General features: G+C 45.7%; 2 protein-coding genes and 1 pseudogene across 2 annotated transcripts; 1 reads left to right on the top strand and 2 right to left on the bottom strand.

Annotated features, from left to right (window-relative positions):
* The first annotated feature begins 977 nt into the window (after window positions 1–977).
* On the top strand, window positions 978–7,503 carry LOC135521037 (protein FAM83A-like). Its single transcript, XM_064946943.1, has 5 exons — window positions 978–1,224; window positions 2,435–2,709; window positions 3,237–3,404; window positions 4,311–4,435; window positions 5,930–7,503. Exons 1-5 carry the CDS (start codon window positions 978–980, stop codon window positions 7,089–7,091), a joined length of 1,977 nt encoding a protein of 658 aa, XP_064803015.1. The 3' UTR covers window positions 7,092–7,503.
* An 82-nt stretch (window positions 7,504–7,585) lies between these two features.
* On the bottom strand, window positions 7,586–9,655 carry zgc:101716 (uncharacterized protein LOC492784 homolog). The gene is given in 7 exon segments (XM_064946944.1): window positions 7,586–7,846; window positions 8,086–8,218; window positions 8,503–8,666; window positions 8,668–8,826; window positions 9,014–9,157; window positions 9,261–9,356; window positions 9,455–9,655. Coding segments are annotated over 7 exon segments (975 nt in total). The 5' UTR covers window positions 9,563–9,655; the 3' UTR covers window positions 7,586–7,675.
* Window positions 9,656–9,808: 153 nt separating this feature from the next.
* Window positions 9,809–19,814, bottom strand: LOC135521040 (zinc fingers and homeoboxes protein 1-like; annotated as a pseudogene).
* Window positions 19,815–19,846: the final 32 nt, after the last annotated feature.

Genomic DNA, 19,846 nt, shown 5'->3' on the forward strand with positions numbered 1-19,846 from the left:
CAGTAACGACAACTTGGGATACACACACAGGGCGAACCATGTAACACACACGGGGCGTACAACTTGGGATACACACACAGGGCGAGTAACGACAACTTGGGATACACACACAGGGCGAGTAACGACAACTTGGGATACACACACACAGGGCGAGTAAAGACAACTTGGGATACACACACGGGGCGAGTAACCACAACTTGGGATACACACACGGGGCGAGTAACGATCACTTGGCTTCAGTGTAGGTGAAGGGGAGGAGACAAGTTAAAGAAGGATTTTTAAGCCTTGAGACATGGATTGTGTAACATTCAGAGGGTGAAAGGGCAAGACAAAAGATTGAAGTGCCTTTGAACGGGGTCTGGCAGTAGGTGTCAAGCGCCTCCAGTTTGAGTATGTCAAGAACTGCAACGCTGCTGGGGTTTTTCACGCTCAACGGTTTCAACACCCAGCCAACTTGACACAACTGTGGGAAGCATTGGAGTCAACATGGGCCAGCATCCCTGTGGAACGCTTTCAACACAGTGAGAGAGAGTGATAGACTCACATTGCAGTGACAAGTCTGAAGAATGCAGTCAGGTGTTATCAGCCTCCACTGAGCTGATCAGACAGTCATGTTCACCTCTGTCACTCAACTAAACTTCTCTCCCCCACTAAGGGAGGGAGTGTTTTAAACAGCAGGTCTCTGTCACGCTCTCACTCCCATAACAGCTCACCTGTCCCCCCCAGCACACTGCAACCCACAGGTGGAATGTCCTCATAGAAATAACAATACTAGACCGGGCATCCCCATTCAAGTCAATGTAATTCTACTTCTATGGGTGTAGCCAACTGTACAATTGATTGAGGGGGGCAGGGCTCAGAAACCTCACAGCTGCTACTCCATCCCTGTCTGTCTCCACTAGGGTTTTTCACTCAGTAGCAGCAGTAGGTAACTCCAGGTAATACGTGTTGATCAGAGAGCCGTGTACAGCTTCACTATGAACCTGCAGAGCAACGGCCTGTCTGTTCAGTGGTACCTGAAGTCCAAGCCGGTTGGAAAGGTGAGGCGGCGTGTACAGGAGTTGAAAAACCCATCTGTGTCCCTGGTGTCGGGCGACGTTGACCTCAGCCACAACGAGAGCACCAGATTGGCCATGGACGCCTTGCTGAACCAGGGATTGGACATGTACCAGGAAGTACTGGCCGGAGAGGGCGAGGTGGACTTCCTGTCCAAGGAGGAGAAAGGTTGATCTTTTTTTCTACTCTGTTCCTCTTATCTACCTTAATCCATCAGTCTGTTCCTGCCTCTTCTTATCTACCTTAAACCCTCAGTCTGTCCCTGCCTCCTCTTATCTACCTTAAACCATCAGTCTGTTCCCGCCTCTTCTTATCTACCTTAAACCATCAGTCTGTCCCTGCCTTTTCTTATCTACCTTAAACCCTGTCTGTTCCCGCCTCTTCTTATCTACCTTAAACCCTCAGTCTGTCCCTGCCTCTTCTTATCTACCTTAATCCCTCAGTCTGTCCCTGCCTCTTCTTATCTACTTTAAACCCTCAGTCTGTCCCTGCCTCTTCTTATCTACCTTAAACCCTCAGTCTGTCCCTGACTCTTCTTATCTACCTTAAACCCTCAGTCTGTCCCTGCCTCTTCTTATCTACCTTAAACCCTCAGTCTGTCCCTGACTCTTCTTATCTACTTTAAACCCTGTCTGATCCTGCCTCTTCTTATCTACCTTAAACCCTGTCTGTTCCTGCCTCTTCTTATCTACTTTAAACCCTCAGTCTGTCCCTGACTCTTCTTATCTACCTTAAACCCTCAGTCTGTCCCTGCCTCTTCTTATCTACCTTAAACCCTCAGTCTGTCCCTGCCTCTTCTTATCTACCTTAAACCCTCAGTCTGTCCCTGCCTCTTCTTATCTACCTTAAACCCTCAGTCTGTCCCTGCCTCTTCTTATCTACCTTAAACCCTGTCTGTTCCTGCCTCTTCTTATCTACCTTAAACCCTGTCTGTCCCTGCCTCTTCTTATCTACCTTAAACCCTCAGTCTGTCCCTGCCTCTTCTTATCTACCTTAAACCCTCAGTCTGTCCCTGCCTCTTCTTATCTACCTTAAACCCTCAGTCTGTCCCTGCCTCTTCTTATCTACCTTTAACCCTCAGTCTGTTCCTGCCTCTTCTTATCTACCTTAAACCCTGTCTGTTCCTGCCTCTTCTTATCTACCTTAAACCCTCAGTCTGTTCCTGCCTCTTCTTATCTACCTTAAACCCTCAGTCTGTCCCTGCCTCTTCTTATCTACCTTAAACCCTCAGTCTGTCCCTGACTCCTCTTATCTACCTTAAACCATCTGTCTGTTCTAGTACTGTATCTGTAATTGTAAAGGGCTTCCTCTCTGAAAAGCATTGTGTAAAAAGCACTAGATATAAAGCCAATGTATTATCACGTATGTTTCTTTAAAGGTTATATCCTGGAGAACACTACAGACCTGAGCACCAGCAGTCTGTGTGGGACGGAGAACGACGACCAGGCAGAGGGCCCCACCACCTCTTCCCAGACAAACACCTATTGTCCATCGGTGTTGGAGAGCGAGCCCCCTGGCTTGGACCATGGCTGGCCGGCAGAGGACTGGAGCTACCGCCTGCAGGGTGAACCCAGTGTCGAGGTCTACTTCCAGTCTGATAGAGCAGCCAGCATGAAAGACCTGCTCAGAGAGTTTATCAGCAAGGCCACAATGGTACGTGATACAACTTTCACTGGTAACTCATTTGGAGATGTCAATCTACTCTCATGATTAAACCTGCATTATATTTTTGCAGACTTTTAGAAAGATGCTGATGTCTGAATGCCCTGAAAGTTGGATAATGATGTTTTGAGAGTTTGATCAAGCAGATTCAGTATCGTCTATAATTAAGCAATAAGGCCCAAGGAGGTGTGGTATATAGCCACTATACCACAGCTAAAGGCTGTTCTTTATGCACGACGCAACGCGGAGTGCCTGGATACAGCCAGTAGCCGTGGTATATTGGCCATATACCACAACCCCCCGAGGTGCCTTATTGCTGTTATAAACTGGTTACCAACGTAATTAGAGCAGTAAAAATACATGTTTTGTCATTCCCGTGGTATACGGTCTGATATACCATGGCTGTCAGCCAATCAGCATTTAAGGGCTTAAACCACCCAGTTTATAATACCAAGTACATAATGACAACTAATAATGTGGAAGATACGAATCACAGCAAACATGTGATATGTCTGCAGGTTCTGGCCATTGTAATGGACACATTCAGTGATGTGGAGATGTTCTGTGACATCCTGGAGGCAACCAGGAAGAGGAATGTGTCTGTCTACCTGCTCCTGGACCATATCAACCTGCAGGTCTTTGTCAAGATGTGTGAGACACTACAGATCAACAGTAATCACCTCACTGTGAGTCTCTGCTAATGGTTATTTTCATCATGATATTTAGATGACACTAATGATTGCAAAAGGTGGGGCGGCAGGTAACCTCGTGGTTAGAGCGGCAGGTTGCCTAGTGGTTAGAGCGGCAGGTAGCCTAGTGGTTAGAGCGGCAGGTAGCCTAGTGGTTAGAGCGGCAGGTAGCCTAGTGGTTAGTGGCGGCAGGTAGCCTAGTGGTTAGAGCGGCAGGTTGCCTAGTGGTTAGCCTAGTGGTTAGAGCGGCAGGTTGCCTAGTGGTTAGAGCGGCAGGCTGCCTAGTGGTTAGAGCGGCAGGCTGCCTAGTGGTTAGTGGTTAGCGGCAGGCTGCCTAGTGGTTAGAGCGGCAGGCTGCCTAGTGGTTAGAGCGGCAGGCTGCCTAGTGGTTAGAGCGGCAGGCTGCCTAGTGGTTAGAGCGGCAGGCTGCCTAGTGGTTAGAGCGGCAGGCTGCCTAGTGGTTAGAGCGGCAGGCTGCCTAGTGGTTAGAGCGGCAGGCTGCCTAGTGGTTAGAGCGGCAGGTTGCCTAACTGTGGTTAGAGCGGTTCAGGCTGCCTAATGTGGTTAGAGCGGACAGGTAGCCACCACCTTCCGGAGTGGTTAGATTGCGATTTAGATGCCAGTAACTGTTCCACTGGATGTCATAAGTTGCTAGATAGAAGGTATAAATCTGTTGTTCTGCCCCTGAACAAGGCAGTTAACCCAATGTTCCTAGGCCATCATTGTAAATAAGAATTTGTTCTTAACTGACTTGCCTAGTTAAATATATATATTTTTAAAGGTACACCTTTCAGACATTTCTTCATCTTTTTAACTGTACTGTAAACTAGCAATTTGATGATAGCTTTTTGTCTTTGTCATTCACTCACTGCTACATGAAATGCCTCCGTATTCTGTCTGCAGAAAATGTCGGTCCGTAGTATACAAGGAGAGACGTATTGTGCAAAGTCTGGAAGGAAACTCACTGGACAGATCAAAGAGAAGTTCATGATCATTGACTGCACTTTAGTGCTGGCTGGATCATACAGGTACATTTCTGTTGTATAATTAGCTAATAGTCACACCCACAATGGTTGACGTCATTCTGAATAGGTAGATCAACGTTATGATGGTTGATGTCATTCTGGATAGGGAGATCAACGTTATGATGGTTGATGTCATTCTGAATAGGGAGATCAACGTTATGATGGTTGATGTCATTCTGAATAGGGAGATCAACGTTATGATGGTTGATGTCATTCTGGATAGGGAGAGATCATTCTGAATAGGTAGATCAACGTTATGATGGTTGATGTCATTCTGGATAGGGAGATCAACGTTATGATGGTTGATGTCATTCTGAATAGGGAGATCAACGTTATGATGGTTGATGTCATTCTGAATAGGGAGATCAACGTTATGATGGTTGATGTCATTCTGAATAGGTAGATCAACGTTATGATGGTTGATGTCATTCTGAATAGGGAGATCAACATTATGATGATTGTTTGAATTTTCAGAAATGCTTGTAGTAGTAATAATATCTGTTCACTGTGCTCTGTTCCTCAGTTTCACCTGGCTGTCCTGTGCTCTGTTCCTCAGTTTCACCTGGCTGTCCTGTGCTCTGTTCCTCAGTTTCACCTGGCTGTCCTGTGCTCTGTTCCTCAGTTTCACCTGGCTGTCCTGTGCCCTGTTCCTCAGTTTCACCTGGCTGTCCTGTGCTCTGTTCCTCTGTTTCACCTGGCTGTCCTGTGCTCTGTTCCTCAGTTTCACCTGGCTGTCCTGTGCCCTGTTCCTCAGTTTCACCTGGCTGTCCTGTGCTCTGTTCCTCAGTTTCACCTGGCTGTCCTGTGCTCTGTTCCTCAGTTTCACCTGGCTGTCCTGTGCTCTGTTCCTCAGTTTCACCTGGCTGTCCTGTGCTCTGTTCCTCAGTTTCACCTGGCTGTCCTGTGCTCTGTTCCTCAGTTTCACCTGGCTGTCCTGTGCTCTGTTCCACCTGGCTGTCCTGTGCTCTGTTCCTCAGTTTCACCTGGCTGTCCTGTGCTCTGTTCCTCAGTTTCACCTGGCTGTCCTGTGCTCTGTTCCACCTGGCTGTCCTGTGCTCTGTTCCTCAGTTTCACCTGGCTGTCCTGTGCTCTGTTCCTCAGTTTCACCTGGCTGTCCTGTGCTCTGTTCCTCAGTTTCACCTGGCTGTCCTGTGCTCTGTTCCTCTGTTCCACCTGGCTGTCCTGTGCTCTGTTCCTCAGTTTCACCTGGCTGTCCTGTGCTCTGTTCCTCTGTTCCACCTGGCTGTCCTGTGCTCTGTTCCTCAGTTTCACCTGGCTGTCCTGTGCTCTGTTCCTCTGTTCCACCTGGCTGTCCTGTGCTCTGTTCCTCTGTTTCACCTGGCTGTCCTGTGCTCTGTTCCTCAGTTTCACCTGGCTGTCCTGTGCTCTGTTCCTCAGTTTCACCTGGCTGTCCTGTGCTCTGTTCCTCAGTTTCACCTGGCTGTCCTGTGCTCTGTTCCTCAGTTTCACCTGGCTGTCCTGTGCTCTGTTCCTCAGTTTCACCTGGCTGTCCTGGCAGGTCCACAGAAGTCTGGCTGTGCTCTTCAAGGGCAGCGCGGTCAAGCCATTCGACCTGGAGTTCAGGAAGCTCTATGCCAGCTCCAAGCCTGTGCCAGCCTTCCTCACCGTGGCAACGGAGTTCAATCTTCCCAGGCCGCTTATCACCCATCAAGCAGCAGCCACCTCAACCCCACTGACAAACCTTCCTTGCCCCAGTGCTGGTACCACGACCCAGAACAGATACTTCAACAACCAGGCTATGGATCAACCAACCACCACAGTTGTGCCCAGATTCAACACTCAATCTACTGTTCAACCAACCACCACAGCCCAGCTCAGATACTCTAGCCAAAACCCAACGGTTCAGCTAACTACAACCACCCAGCAAAGACACCCCAACACTCAGCCAACAGCACCACCAGCCTCCCAGCAGAGACACCCCAACACTCAGCCAACAGCACCAACAACCTCCCGGCAGAGACACCCCAACACTCAGCCAACAACCTCCCAGCAGAGACAACCCAACATTCAGCCAACAGCACCACCAACCTCCCAGCAGAGACACCCCAACACTCAGCCAACAGCACCACCAACCTCCCAGCAGAGGTACCCCAACACTCAGCCAACAGCACCACCAACCTCCCAGCAGAGACACCCCAACACTCAGCCAACAGCACCACCAACCTCCCAGCAGAGGTACCCCAACACTCAGCCAACAGCACCACCAACCTCCCAGCAGAGGTACCCCAACACTCAGCCAACAGCACCACCAATCTCCCAGCAGAGACACCCCAACACTCAGCCAACAGCACCACCAATCTCCCAGCAGAGACACCCCAACACTCAGCCAACAGCACCACCAACCTCCCAGCAGAGACACCCCAACACTCAGCCAACAGCACCACCAACCTCCCAGTGCTTGGTGAATCAGTCTTACTACACAGGTCCCCGGAGCAACAGGTTTGACTGGATCACACAGAGACACACTGCAACCAGGCCTGTCCTGTTCCAGAGAACCTTCTCCAGTGATTATAGTACTGGAGACAACCTGACCTGGCGACCCTTTAACAGCAATTACCTTCTTTATGGAGGGACAACCGGCTTGTTGGACAGACACCCACTTCTCAAGACTGGCCAGTGGTTTACTGTTCCTAAATAACTGAAATGGCATCATACTGAAATTTGACAGTACACCCTGTTTGAGGTAAATTATGTTCTCACAACTGAAAATGGGCACGTAACCTTCATAGAGTAAATGTGCCTGTTTGGCTTTGCTTGATGCCTGGAGTACAGGAGTAGTACTTCAATCACATCATTGTCTGCCTTCAGGCTGAGAGCTTTGTGTTCCAGCACATGTTAATTCAATGGAATAAAAACAACATGTCACAGACATGAATTCCTCTTCCACCCATCAACCCTGATAGAAGCACACTGAGTGACAGCCTAGTGATGTGTGCTACGCTTAGCCAAGGGCCGGGCCTCTTAACAAACATACCTTCTGACAAATCTTCTGATCCATACACTGTCAAGCCCGAGGTAATGCAGAATGGCAAATCAAAAGTTTTCTAAAATGTGTCCAACCTTTGTCACACTTTTTCCAAATGGTTTCTACTTTGAAATTCAATACAACAATGATCTAATTAAACTGGACTGTAGATTGTGACAATATTTCATTTCATATGGCGGTCAGCACATTGTTACACGCAATATTAAAAAATAAATACATTCATCAAAATGTGTAGCCTAGTTGGTCTTTACAGAGGGTATTTTAGGTCCATCCTCCTTCAGTACTCCTGTCTGTACCAGTCTGTTCCACCACCTGTCTTCAAAGTCCTTCAGAGAGAGACCTGCCAAGCTCTCTCCATCCTGGTTGTCCTCTCTCATTCTCTCTGGAACTAGATCTTCTGACATCACCTGAAGGGCAAATCACCAATAACGATGCATCATCAATCTGGTCAGAAGTGTACCTCTCACCTTTTCAAAACATGTGCATCGTCTATTGTAATACATCTAAAAGCATAACATCTTGGTGCCAGCAAGCCACACATTTTCTTTAATTTAAACATACCAGAAGACAAACTACAGGACATTTTTGATGAATAGACACCATGTGAGAACAGTAGTCTATGTACTGTGTCTCTAACCAGTTTCACCTCAGAGACTCGTTGTAGTGTGGTGTCTTTCAGTTCCAGACAACGTAGAGCCTCATCAGCCTTCTGTAGGGCTCTCTCACTGTTCTGGAGAACAAAGGATGACTGTTGGCCCTTTAATGCCCTGAGGAGGAGTCTGGCAAGGCAACATAGTACAGTCAAACAACCATCTCCACAAGACAAAGACTGTGCTAAACAGTGACATTTAGGATGAATGTGTAAATATGCTCTCTGCTTTAATCCCAGGGCTAATTTCCCAGAGGTAAAGTATTTTCCTGGACTAAGAAGCACTTTCAAATGGAGAATCTCAATCTGTGTTCAGGAAACCAGTCCCAAAGACTGCGCAACAAACTTGTATCCATGGAATTCCATATAGAATAGGCCAATAGGATGTCTGCTTGTCTCTCACTGATTATTTACCTGGCCCGGACAAAACACATGCAGGCCTTGAGCCAAACGCCGTCACGCTCTTCCTTCAGTTGCTCCTCAGTCTGAGAGTCAGGCTGTGGCTCAACACCATCTCCCTGTTGAAGAGAACTGGAGCCTGAGGGTGTTGACAGAGACTGAAGAAGATGAAGGTAGCTTCTCTGCCAGCTTCATCCAGTGCCACTGGTGGTAGGGGTGGAGAGAACACAGCTGCTGCAGACACGTGACCTGGCTCCTGAGGTCTCCGAAGCGCTCATGGACGTTCGCAGTCAGGTGAAGTAGACCGGTAAGGTGACAGGTGTTGGAGGCTTCATTTTTCTGTCCATGGAATGAATTTTCAAAACAACCATTTTACTACCTGGTATACTGTAACCTTGTCCACAGACAAGAGCTGGCTGGCTGGACGACGAGACGAGGTATTTTGTGTTATTCATGTAAAATAAAAACCATAATATGTTACAATAATGTATAAAGATAAGACTCACTCAACAGCAACGGTTCTTACAAGTGTTTCTGTGATCTCCAGGGCCTCCACTCTCTTCCCCAGATGACAACAGCACCTTGCCATTCCCTCCATTATGTCCCGTCTAATGGCCAGGTTGCCGTCAGGGATATAGGAGAGGCAGGTAGTGTAGGCGTTTAAAGCTTCCTGGGAAATGGATATCGTTAACAGATGAGAAAAGCATGTGGATACTAGATGGATATGATAGACCGTGTGTAACTAAATGACTCAAGGGAAGAGGGGTCAATACCTGGAAGTGTTTTCGCCTGTACGCCATATCAGCTCGAAATTTGAAGATCTTTTGCACCTCCAAAATGTCCTCTGTGTCGATGCTCTCCCAAAACCACTGTTGAAATAGATAACTCGTAGTTAAAAATATTCACACATTGCAATGCTAGCAAAAAACGGATGCTACTTAACGTTAGGTAGCTAGTTAACACTCACCTCTGCTTCACAGAACTTTGCATTGTAAGACGACGGTGCAACAACAGTCGGCTTCGCTCTTGATTCCTCGAACACCGAATCGTCAAAGGTGCTACCGAAAATCTCCATCGTTTGAAATGAATGACAGCGAATTCAGATTTTATCAACAATAAAAACAAAACAAACGTCAACGTGTGCAGTGTTACAAGCTAATATTACCGTTGGGAAACAGAAAAATATAGAATGGGTTCCGGGTGATGTGTTCCAATGACAGACGCTTTACTTTCTTAAATTAAATGCTGTAACATTTTCTATAAGAGAAACTCCAGTCATATTTTGAAGTTAAATATTTTATAAGACACCAAAATACACGCCTTTTCGTCCAAATGTATTGTATTTTGTCCTCAAAACAAGTATAAAATATATATTTGTCTAAATCAAGCCACAGCCTAAAAAAAAAAACAGTTTGATTTCAATTAAAAAGCATTGCAAAATCTATGGCTCAGGGGACTAAAGCTTTTTCCACTGAGTTCTCAGCTCCAAGGCTACTCTGTCTCAACATGAAAAATTCCTTGGTTTACCATAACGTTTGCAAATAAACCCTCTCACTTTTCCCAAAGCACCTCAACATATCCAGAAACGAAACATTGAGCCAAACATTCTTCTCATAGATAACTTAATAAATACAGTAGGAGAAAGGAGACTGGCTGACATGATCCATTATAACTGTAGCTAGCAGAATAGCATATTAAAAGACAGGTTCAAATATTGTGTGCACAATCTAATAGGAAAACTGTTAAAGCATGTATTAAAGTTATGTATTCAACTGTTGGGTATTAGTACTAAACAAGCACCTTTCTAAATATTGAGAAATAGCAAAGACAGACAGGTAAGAATTATTGTACTAGGATAGAAACAGTCATGTACTATGGTCACAATGTCACATCTACTGTACAAAAAAAAAGAGCAATGTGGATACATTGAGTTGCCAACTGAAGAAGGCAAAGAGCCACCGGGCAAAATATAGATTTTTTACACATTAACAGTAAAACGCCATACAAGCTATTAGTTGAAGTTGAGAGACAGGATTAATCATAAATAAAGATTATAAAACCATTAAAAACAACTTTTCTAAGACAAGCACATAATGCTGTTTCATCTGCAGTCAGGTGATTATTTCATGCACTATATGGATCTCAAAATTCAAATGCATCTTTTACCTTAACTATGGTATGAAAACGTCAACGATTTCACAGCATAACATGCTGCCCAATTTGAAATGTTTATGATGAGCATGAGGTATCCACGATCTTCTCCTCCTCCACCTCTTCTGTTGTCAAGTCTTGATGAAACCCTGCTCAGAAAGAATGAGCCATGCAGGCACATAGGTTTTGTCTCCTCAAAACGGTTCCGAAGGTTCCATCCATTTTTCTGTAAAATGTTGTGATGTTTCAACTAGATTCTAGATTGAGATTCTAGAACCAAAGTGACTAGAACTTGGTAAAGCATGTTTAGAATAGTTTGAGAGACCGTTGGTAACTCATCAGGTCCGGGCCAGGCTGGAATCCAGTGACCAGAGCATATAGGACATGGCTTACAGGTAAGAAACAATGTCTTGGTTCTACTAATGTGCACATGTCAAAACTTGTCATTTAAAATGACAGTTGGGGAGAGCATAGTCTGCAAACGTTTTCAAAAGAAAAGCAAAACAAACGTGCATCTGCAAAACACTTGTTTGAAAACAGCCCTGTATCAAGTCCTCCAACACTAGTCTTCATACATACAAGTACTGCAGTCTTAAAAACAATACAAGTTATACATAATTCAAACTCACGTTACAAGTTTCCAAGTCAGCAGAGTTTCACATGATTGAAATAGGGACCCACATTGTGCCAGTTGGTTGTGCTGGAAGCAGTAGGCCACATACAGCCCATTGATTTTCATGTGTGTCATATCAACACCCAACTTTAGAATTGATCCACAAGGAGAGGGGTAAAGTCAATAAGGTGCATCCTCTTGAAAATGGAATCATTTCAGAGGAGGACAATACAAGGCAGAATACTTTGTTTTACAGCGTTCAAAAAGAGCTCATATAGAAAGAGATTTGGTCTCTTAAAGCCATTAAAGGTAAAAGGGATATAAGGTGCCTAATCAAAGTTGTTTCCCCCCACAAGAACATGTTAAAGAGATTCTCCGGAACTTTTGTATACATTTTAGCCAGTAGTTCAGAATGTAGCGTTCAGCTAAATTGTGAACTACCTCACATCACTGGCATAGAACACAGAGACCTTGCGAGGGGAGTCTGAACACGGACACGTCCAGTACAAAGCAGGAGGTTTAAAAAAAATACTTGGTCGTCGCAAAAGTTCCGGAGCATGTCTTTAATACAGTAGTGGGCAAAGTGCACAATAATAAGTGCTACACTGTCAGTTTCCTTCAGAGACACCACAGTATACAGAACCAGTCAAAAGTTTGGCCACACCCACTCATTCAAGGGTTTTTCTTTATTTTTTTACTATTTTCTACATTGTAGAATAATAGTGAATACATAAAACTATGAAACAACACATATGGAATCATGTAGTAACCAACTAAAAAAAAAAGTGTTAAACAAATGAAAATGTTATATTGGAGATTCTTCAAAGTAGCCACCTTTTGCCTTGACAGCTTTGCACTCCCTTGGTATTCTCTCAACCAGCTTCATGAGGAATGCTTTTCCAACAGTCTTGAAAGAGTTCCCACATATGCTGAGCACTAGTTGGCTGCTTTTCCTTCACTCTGCAGTCCAAATCATTCCAAACCATCTCAATTGGGTTGAGGTCGGGTGATTGTGGAGGCCAGGTCATCTGATGCAGCACTCCATCACTCTCCTTCTCGGTCAAATAGCCCTTACACAGCCTGGAGGTGTGTTGGGTCATTGTCCTGTTGAAAAACAAATGATAGTCCCACTAAGCCCAAACCATATGGAATGGCGTATCGCTGCAGAATGCTGTGGTAGCCATGCTAGTTAAGTGTACCTTGAATTCTAAATAAATCAGCTAAACACCCCCACACCTCCTTCTCCATGCTTCACGGTGGGAACGACACAATGCAGAGATCATCCATTCACCTACTCTGTGTCTCACAAGGACATGGCGGTTGGAACCAAAAATCTCAAATTTGGCATACAGACCAAAAGGACAGATTTCCACCGGTCTAATATCCATTGCTTGGGCCAGGAAACACGAGCAAGTCTCTTTTTCTTAATGGTGTCCTCCAGTAGTGGTTTCTTCGCAGCAATTTGACCATGAAGGCCTGATTCACGCAGTCTCATCTGAACAGTTGATGTTGAGATGCGTCCGTTACTTGAACTCGGTGAAGCATTTATTTGGACTGCAATCTGAGGTGCAGTTAACTCTATTGAACTTATCCTCTGCACCAGAGGTAACTCTGGGTCTTCCTTTCCTGTGGCAATCCTCATGAGAGCCAGTTTCATCATAGCACTTGATGATTTTTGTGACTGCACTTGAAGAAGCGTGAAAACTTCTTGACATTTTCCGGATTTACTGACCTTCATGTCTTAAAGTAATGGACTGTCACTTCTGTTTGCTTATTTTAGCTGTTCTTTACATAATATGGACTTGGTCTTTTCTTCTGTATACCACCCCTACCTTGTCACAACACAACTGATTGGCTCAAACGCATTAAGGAAAGAAATTCCACAAATTACTTTAACAAGGCACACATGTTAATTGAAATGCATTCCAGGTGACAACCTCATGAACCTGGTTGAGAGAATGCCAAGAGTGTGCAAAGCTGTCAAGGCAATGGGTGGCTACTTTGAAGAATCTCAAATCAAAATATATATAACACTATTTTGGAGACGACATGATTCCATATGTGTTAGTTCATAGTTTTGACGTCTTCACTATTATTCTACAATGTAGAAAATAGTACAAATAAAGGAAAACCCTGGAATGAGTAGGTGTGTCCAAACTTTTGACTGGTACTGTACATACTGGGCCTCCAGGCCCGTATTCATAAAGAGTCTTAGAGTATGTATGTCATCTTTTACATTGTACAAAAGTACAGACTCAGAGCTTCGTAATGGTATATTATACACTACAGCTGGAGAAAGCTATGTAGCTTTAAAAACTGCTATTCTTGTAGAAACAGTTTTGCAAAAAAAGCTTTAAGGTTTTTTTTTTCACACTTGCCAGAGAGCTGGAATTTGTTCACACCCTCTTAAGCCTCAGCCCCAACAATCTCTTTACGGATTCACACGAGCTCATGGGTCAGTCTATGGACTCATTAGAATCTAAAAGGCTAAACTGATCCTAGATCAGCACTCCTACTCTCGAGTCCCTTGGTTTCTAAGTCTTTCATAGGACAGGAGTCCACATTCAATAGTTAACTTTGGCACCGCAGTCCCTCCAATCAATTTCAATGGGAACCCATAATATAATCTGATTTCACATCATTCATTCCATGAATGTACTTACAGTACTTTGTAATCTCTATAATAATAGGGATATATACGAGAGACATTAGCCATTAAAAAAAGGACTTCTTAATTGCACATAAATAACTGTGCCGAATACTGTAGATTAACAAATGTTAATTTTCCATTAATTATCATCATATCAAATATTGTATTATCAATTGAATTTCAGCATTTTAATGTCTGACCAATTCATATAAAATTAGGTATTTAAAGTACTGGTTGTAATTCTTGACTAGATTGGCTAATGGCGCTACTCTTGCACTGTAAAAGGTGCACATATCGTTTGTGTTGGTGGGATATTATTGTTCAGTCTTGCATTCAGACAGTACCTTTTAAAATACATAAGATAAAGCGAAATGTGTTTGTGCTGTTTGACTAAATCCAATATTGTGTTCATTCGGGCACACCATGGCAAAATGTTTTGCAATAGAAAGTGAAAATGGGCATTTCTAAATTGGACAATTCCATGTCGTCCCTCCCTGTTTCAGTCCATTTGGTGCCTAATGAACACAGCCCAGCTGTCCTTCATTACTCTGACTGTGTTTTTCTGGCACCCTGAGAGGGCTCCCAAGAATCACTTTCATCAGTGTCATCATCATCCTCCTCCTCCTCCTCATCTTCCTCACCCACCACAGTGTCATCCTGCTCGTCAGGTGCCACTCATTCTCACCCAGCAACGCTTCCTCTTCCTGCTGGTCCTCGTTTACCTCAGCATCCCCAAACGGATCAGCACCCATATCTTCCCTCTTGTGTATCTCAGCGAACCACTCTCTCACCTGCTCGTATCCCATACTAGACTTGGTCACAAGCTCATCCAGGTCCAGCTCATTCAACAACTTGTGCTTCAGGTAATACTCCTTCAGAATGTCTTTCCCAGACTTCAACTTGATGATGGGCAGTGGTGGCGACTTCTCCGTGCTGGTTGACCTCTTAGCCTTCCTGCTCCGAGACCTCCCCCAGCCTCGGTTACGTATCCTCCTCTTTCTGTTTTTGTTGCCGTTCAGTCCCTCCACGTTGCCGCTCTGGTAGTGGAAGAACCACTTGAGGTTGCCGTTCTTGAAGGAGTACCGGGTATCTCCGAACCAGTTGACTACGTAGACCCTGGGCAGCCCGCTCTCCTCTGCCAGCTTGTCATATTCCTCTGTGGAGGGCCATTGGGTACGGACAAAGGCACTCTTCAGAACGTGGAGCTGCTCTGGGGTTTTCTTTCCGATGTTCCTGTCCCCCCTGTTTGGCCGCCGGCCACCCGGAGGGGTCTGGGATCTTTTTCTAGACGAGGTGGCCTCGCTCTCCATCCGCTCTGCTTTCAGCTCAGGTGACTCTGCCTCCACTACCTTCCTCTTCTCTGTGAACCAGGCGTCGATCTCTCTCCGGGTCAGCTTGGTCTCCGTCCTCAGCCGGGTCAGCTCGTCATCAGACGGAGTGCTTCCCTTCTGGTAACTCTCATCAAGAACCACCAGCTGCTCTGCTGTCTTCTCCTTGAACTTCTGCAATGTGAAGTCTGGGAAGGAGTTCCAGGTCTTGGGGCGTGGCTCTTTCTCTTTGACGGATGGTGTGGGTGTGGGCGGTGGAGACTGAGGGGTCTCGTCGCTGGAGTCAATGACGATGGTGGTGCCGCTGCCGTGACCCCTGGGACTCTGGCTGTCATGGAACATGATGACGTTGCTGTTCTTGGAGTTGCGCTGGTTGTAGCGCGTGTCGCTGAACCACTTCTTGATCTCCCCTTTTGTGAGGCAGGTCAGCGTCATGAGCCTGGCGATCTCCGCGTCGCTGGCGAAGTGGTTCTTCAGGTAGCTGGCTTTCAGCTCCGCCAGCTGCTCCTTGGACTTCTTAGGCCGCATTCCGAAGTGGTCGGCGCTGAGGGCCGAGTTCTCCTGTGGGGTCAGGGAGGGAGGCTGGACAGTGGTGGCTCTCTTCATCTCACTGACCGCTGGGCTGGTCTGGTGGGAGGACATCTTGGGGACCAGGCTGTGGCTTGGCATCCCTGCTACTGTCAAGGTGATGGGTGTGGTCACAGGCGTGCCAACCTGTTCAGAGTTTAGAAAAGTTTCACTCACTCCTCAATATTACAACAACTGACAAGACATATTGAGTTGAGAAACTATAAACAAAACAATATTACATTACATCATCCACAATGTCATCAATAAGTACCAACCTGTGTAAAAACCAGGCCTGGCTGCCCTACTATCTGGCAGGTCTGGAGGATAGACTGCAGGCCGTTGGCCGCAGCAGAGAGCTGGTGGGCCGGGATAACAGTGATGGTCTGAGGCACCGTGTGTACAGTCCCGTTGAACTGCTTTCTCCTAGCCTCCTCCACCTCAAATCAAAAAGTTTATTTGTCATATGCACAGGATAGACGTAGTGTAAATGGTACAACGAAATGCGTACTTGCAAGCGCCCCCCTTCAGTAGAGCGACAACAATTAAAACATACATATTTAATGAGTGAAAATATGTTTTAAAAAAGCACAATAAAAACACTATGTCCCTCCAAAAAAATGTAACTCTGGTATAAGACAAACATGAATCTAACAGAAGAAGCACCTCCTCGGGTGTCCAGCTGACCCCGTGCTTCAGACGCTGGGCAGAGAACCAGATCTTTATCTGTTCCTCACTGAACTTGGTCTGACCCGACAGACCCATGATCTCTGATACTGAAGGGTACGGGAACTTCTTGTAGGTGTTGACCAGGACTGTGTTGGTATCCATGGATTGGTTGTATGAGGGGATACTGCTGACGGGGATGAGGAGCTGGGCTTGGGCGCTCTGCGGGGAGGGAGGGAGGGAGAAAGAGAACGCAAGAGAGAGAGAGTAGAGAGCAAGAGCAGAGAGAGAGGTTTTAGTCACTTATTTATCAGTAACATTACAATAGTATCAATAGCAGTGAAAGGTGATTTGTTTTATACAATTTCAAAGAATTTGAAAATAAGATCACCTGCTGGGCCTGCAGAGCTGAGAGGACCTGGGCCAGACCAGGGGGGAGCTGGAGTCCAGACATATTGGAGCTGAGGACAGAGGATTTCTTGTGCTCTGATGACATCATATTGGGAATGTTTAGGAGAACACTGTGTTTCATGGACTCGGTGTAATGTGGGCTCATCTTCTCTACAGGAGTGAGGGAACCCAGCCCCAGAGGTGCTTCGATAGGCTCCTGCTCCCCTTCACTCTCTCCCATCCCGTCACTCTCCTCTGCTGCTTTCAGAGACACGGCGATCCTTTTCGCTTCCGATTTACCCCTCATCTTCATGATGGGGGTTTTGCTGAGTGAGATGCCAGCTGATGCGGGGTCATCGCTCTCCTCCGTCTCATGCTGTGTGTAACCCCCATCCGAGAGAAGGTCACTGAGCGTCTGCTCCAGGGTTGGTTGGTTGCTGCGTTTCACTCCTGTGCAGGTGACACCGTCCTCTCCGCTGGAATGACTGATGTCGTGCTCTGAAAAGTAAATTGCTCAGCTATGTTAGTTTAACTTCATCAGAGAACAAGGGTCATTTTCAGGAGTAGAGCACACCATAACAGATCGGTGTTGAAACAGTAGGTCAATATGGGCATTTCATATAGTTTTCAAAAGCTTTTCTCCTGTTTAGTGCCTACAGAACAAAATCAAATCACATTTTATTTGTCACATGCTTGGTAAACAACAGGTGTAGACTGCTTACTTACGGGTCGTTCCCAACAACGCAGAGAGAAAGAGAAGAGAAAAGGAAAAATAATAACACAAGGAATAGCACCTGGCCGTGCTGCTGCTCCAATTTCAACTGTTCTGCCTGTGGCTATGGAACCCTGACCTGTTCACCGGATGTGCTACCTGTCCCAGACCTGCTGTTTTCAACTCTCTAGAGACAGCAGGAGCGGAAGAGATACTCTTAATGATGGTCTATGAAAAGCCAACTGACATTTACTCCTGAGGTGCTGACTTGTTGCACCCACGACAACCACTGTGATTATTTGACCATGCTGGTCATTTATGAACATTTTAACATCTTGGCCATGTTCTGTTATAATCTCCACCCGGCACAGCCAGAAGAGGACTGGCCACCCCTCATAGCCTGGTTCCTCTCTAGGTTTCGTCCTAGGTTTAGGCCTTTCCAGGGAGTTTTTCCTAGCCAATGTGCTTCTACACCTGCATTGCTTGCTGATTGGGGTGTTAGGCTGGGTTTCTGTACAGCACTTTGAGATATCAGCTGATGTAAGAAGGGCTTTATAAATACATTTGATTTGATTATATCCAGAGTAAAGATAACTAGGCTATATACAAGGGGTACCAGCACCGAGTCAATGTGCAGGGGTACGATGTAATTGAGGCAGATATGTACATATAAGTAGGGACAAAGTGACTAGGCAACAAGATAGATAATAAACAGTAGCAGCAGTGTAAGTGATGGGCCAAGAGTGCAAAAAGGGTCAATGCAGATAGTTAGTCCGGGTAGCTATTGGTTAACAGTTTTATGGCATGGGGGTAGAAGCTGTTCAGGGTTGTTGGTTCCACACTTGCCGTGTGGTAGCAGAAAGAACAGTCTAGGACTTGGGTGGCTGGAGTCTGACAATTGTTAGGGCTTTCCTCTGACACCGCCTGGTATAAAGGTCCTGGATGGCAGGGAGCTCGGCTCCATGGCCCCAGTGATGTACCGGAACGTATGCACTACCCTCTGTAGCGCCTTGCGATTGGATGCCAAGCAGTTGCCATACCAAGCGGTGATGCAGCCAGTCAAGATCGAAGCCAGGTGATTAACATTTCAAGAAACAGGTGTGAGCAACAGGTTGAAGATGAATAAAACCCTTCCCCACCTGTCTCTGGGTCAGTGGAGACCACAGCGGTGTCTGTAAGTCCCTCTGCAGCGCTCTCAGCTCCATCCTTTCCCTCCCCCACCTGCATGTCTGCATCCTGCTCCTCCATCACGTTAGAAGAAGGCAGGACCATGCAAGGTGTTGTTGACTTCCTCCTGCTTGCCATTTTGTAGGTAGGCTATCCTCCAAGATAACTTTGTGTAAAGAGATGTGTCTGGAATTCCGCTAGTGATGGTTTGATTCACATACTAAAACTTCCAATATTTACATCTGTGGAATGAAATAAAAAAAATATGTATTCGACAGGTTCCATCCAATATAGCTTCACTTGAACAGCTACAATATGCATGGATTACTGTATAATGGTTATAGTACGTTCATTGTACAGTAATTACAGTGAAGTTGAAATGTGTCCTAGCTATACCACCTTTTGCATGTGAAACCTATTACAATTATTATTTCTGCACACTAGTGCAACTTGTTTGTAGCAACTGTCTAGTTTGTAGTAGCTGGTCATTTACAATACGTTTGGACCCAATTGCTCTTAATGCCATTTGTTTACGTAGAAAAAAATATTTCTGAGCAGTGTGACTATAGCAAATTGATTATCTTATTAGATTGCTAACTATCCAGATCTTGCTAACTAACCTAGCTTCCATTTCTGCATCTAGCCAGCCAGTTTACACCTGGGATAGACATTGCGGCTGGAAGCCAAATACTGTAGCTAGCCACCACAGTACAGCAGCTGAGTTTGCGTTTACTTACCAGGACAAGAGGTAGCTTCTGCGCAGGCTCTCCTGCCCCCCGCAATTTGTCTTAGGTTCTCGTCTAATGTTAGCTAGCCTACCTCTGTACAGTTCAGCCAGAGCGCTCCGCCGGACTGCAGTAGTTTTGCTCGGAGGCAGGCGAGTCCAGTTCACCGCTGTCTGCAGATGAAAACATGGAACATTTTCGCTGCAACAGTTCCTTTTCCCGACTGATATTCCTTTACAGACGTATTTAAAAGAGGCAGGAAGCCACGACATTAGTCACTTCAAGTAAGCCATTTGTCCATCAAATTATATCAGTGTGTTGTTTTTTTTAATGGCAGTTTTTAATGATTAAGCGGCGTCATCACGTTAATGCGGTACGTCTTGACGTCAT

Source organism: Oncorhynchus masou, chromosome 29, assembly GCF_036934945.1.
Source record: "Oncorhynchus masou masou isolate Uvic2021 chromosome 29, UVic_Omas_1.1, whole genome shotgun sequence".
Lineage (NCBI taxonomy): Eukaryota > Metazoa > Chordata > Actinopteri > Salmoniformes > Salmonidae > Oncorhynchus > Oncorhynchus masou.

Excerpts from the sequence above, each read along its gene's own strand:
- LOC135521037 (XM_064946943.1), top strand. The coding sequence starts at position 978 with ATGAACCTGCAGAGCAACGGCCTGTCTGTTCAGTGGTACCTGAAGTCC. Across the intron at positions 3,405-4,310 it reads TCAACAGTAATCACCTCACT|AAAATGTCGGTCCGTAGTAT; the intron begins GTGAGTCTCTGC and ends TTCTGTCTGCAG. Across the intron at positions 4,436-5,929 it reads GTGCTGGCTGGATCATACAG|TTTCACCTGGCTGTCCTGGC; the intron begins GTACATTTCTGT and ends TCTGTTCCTCAG.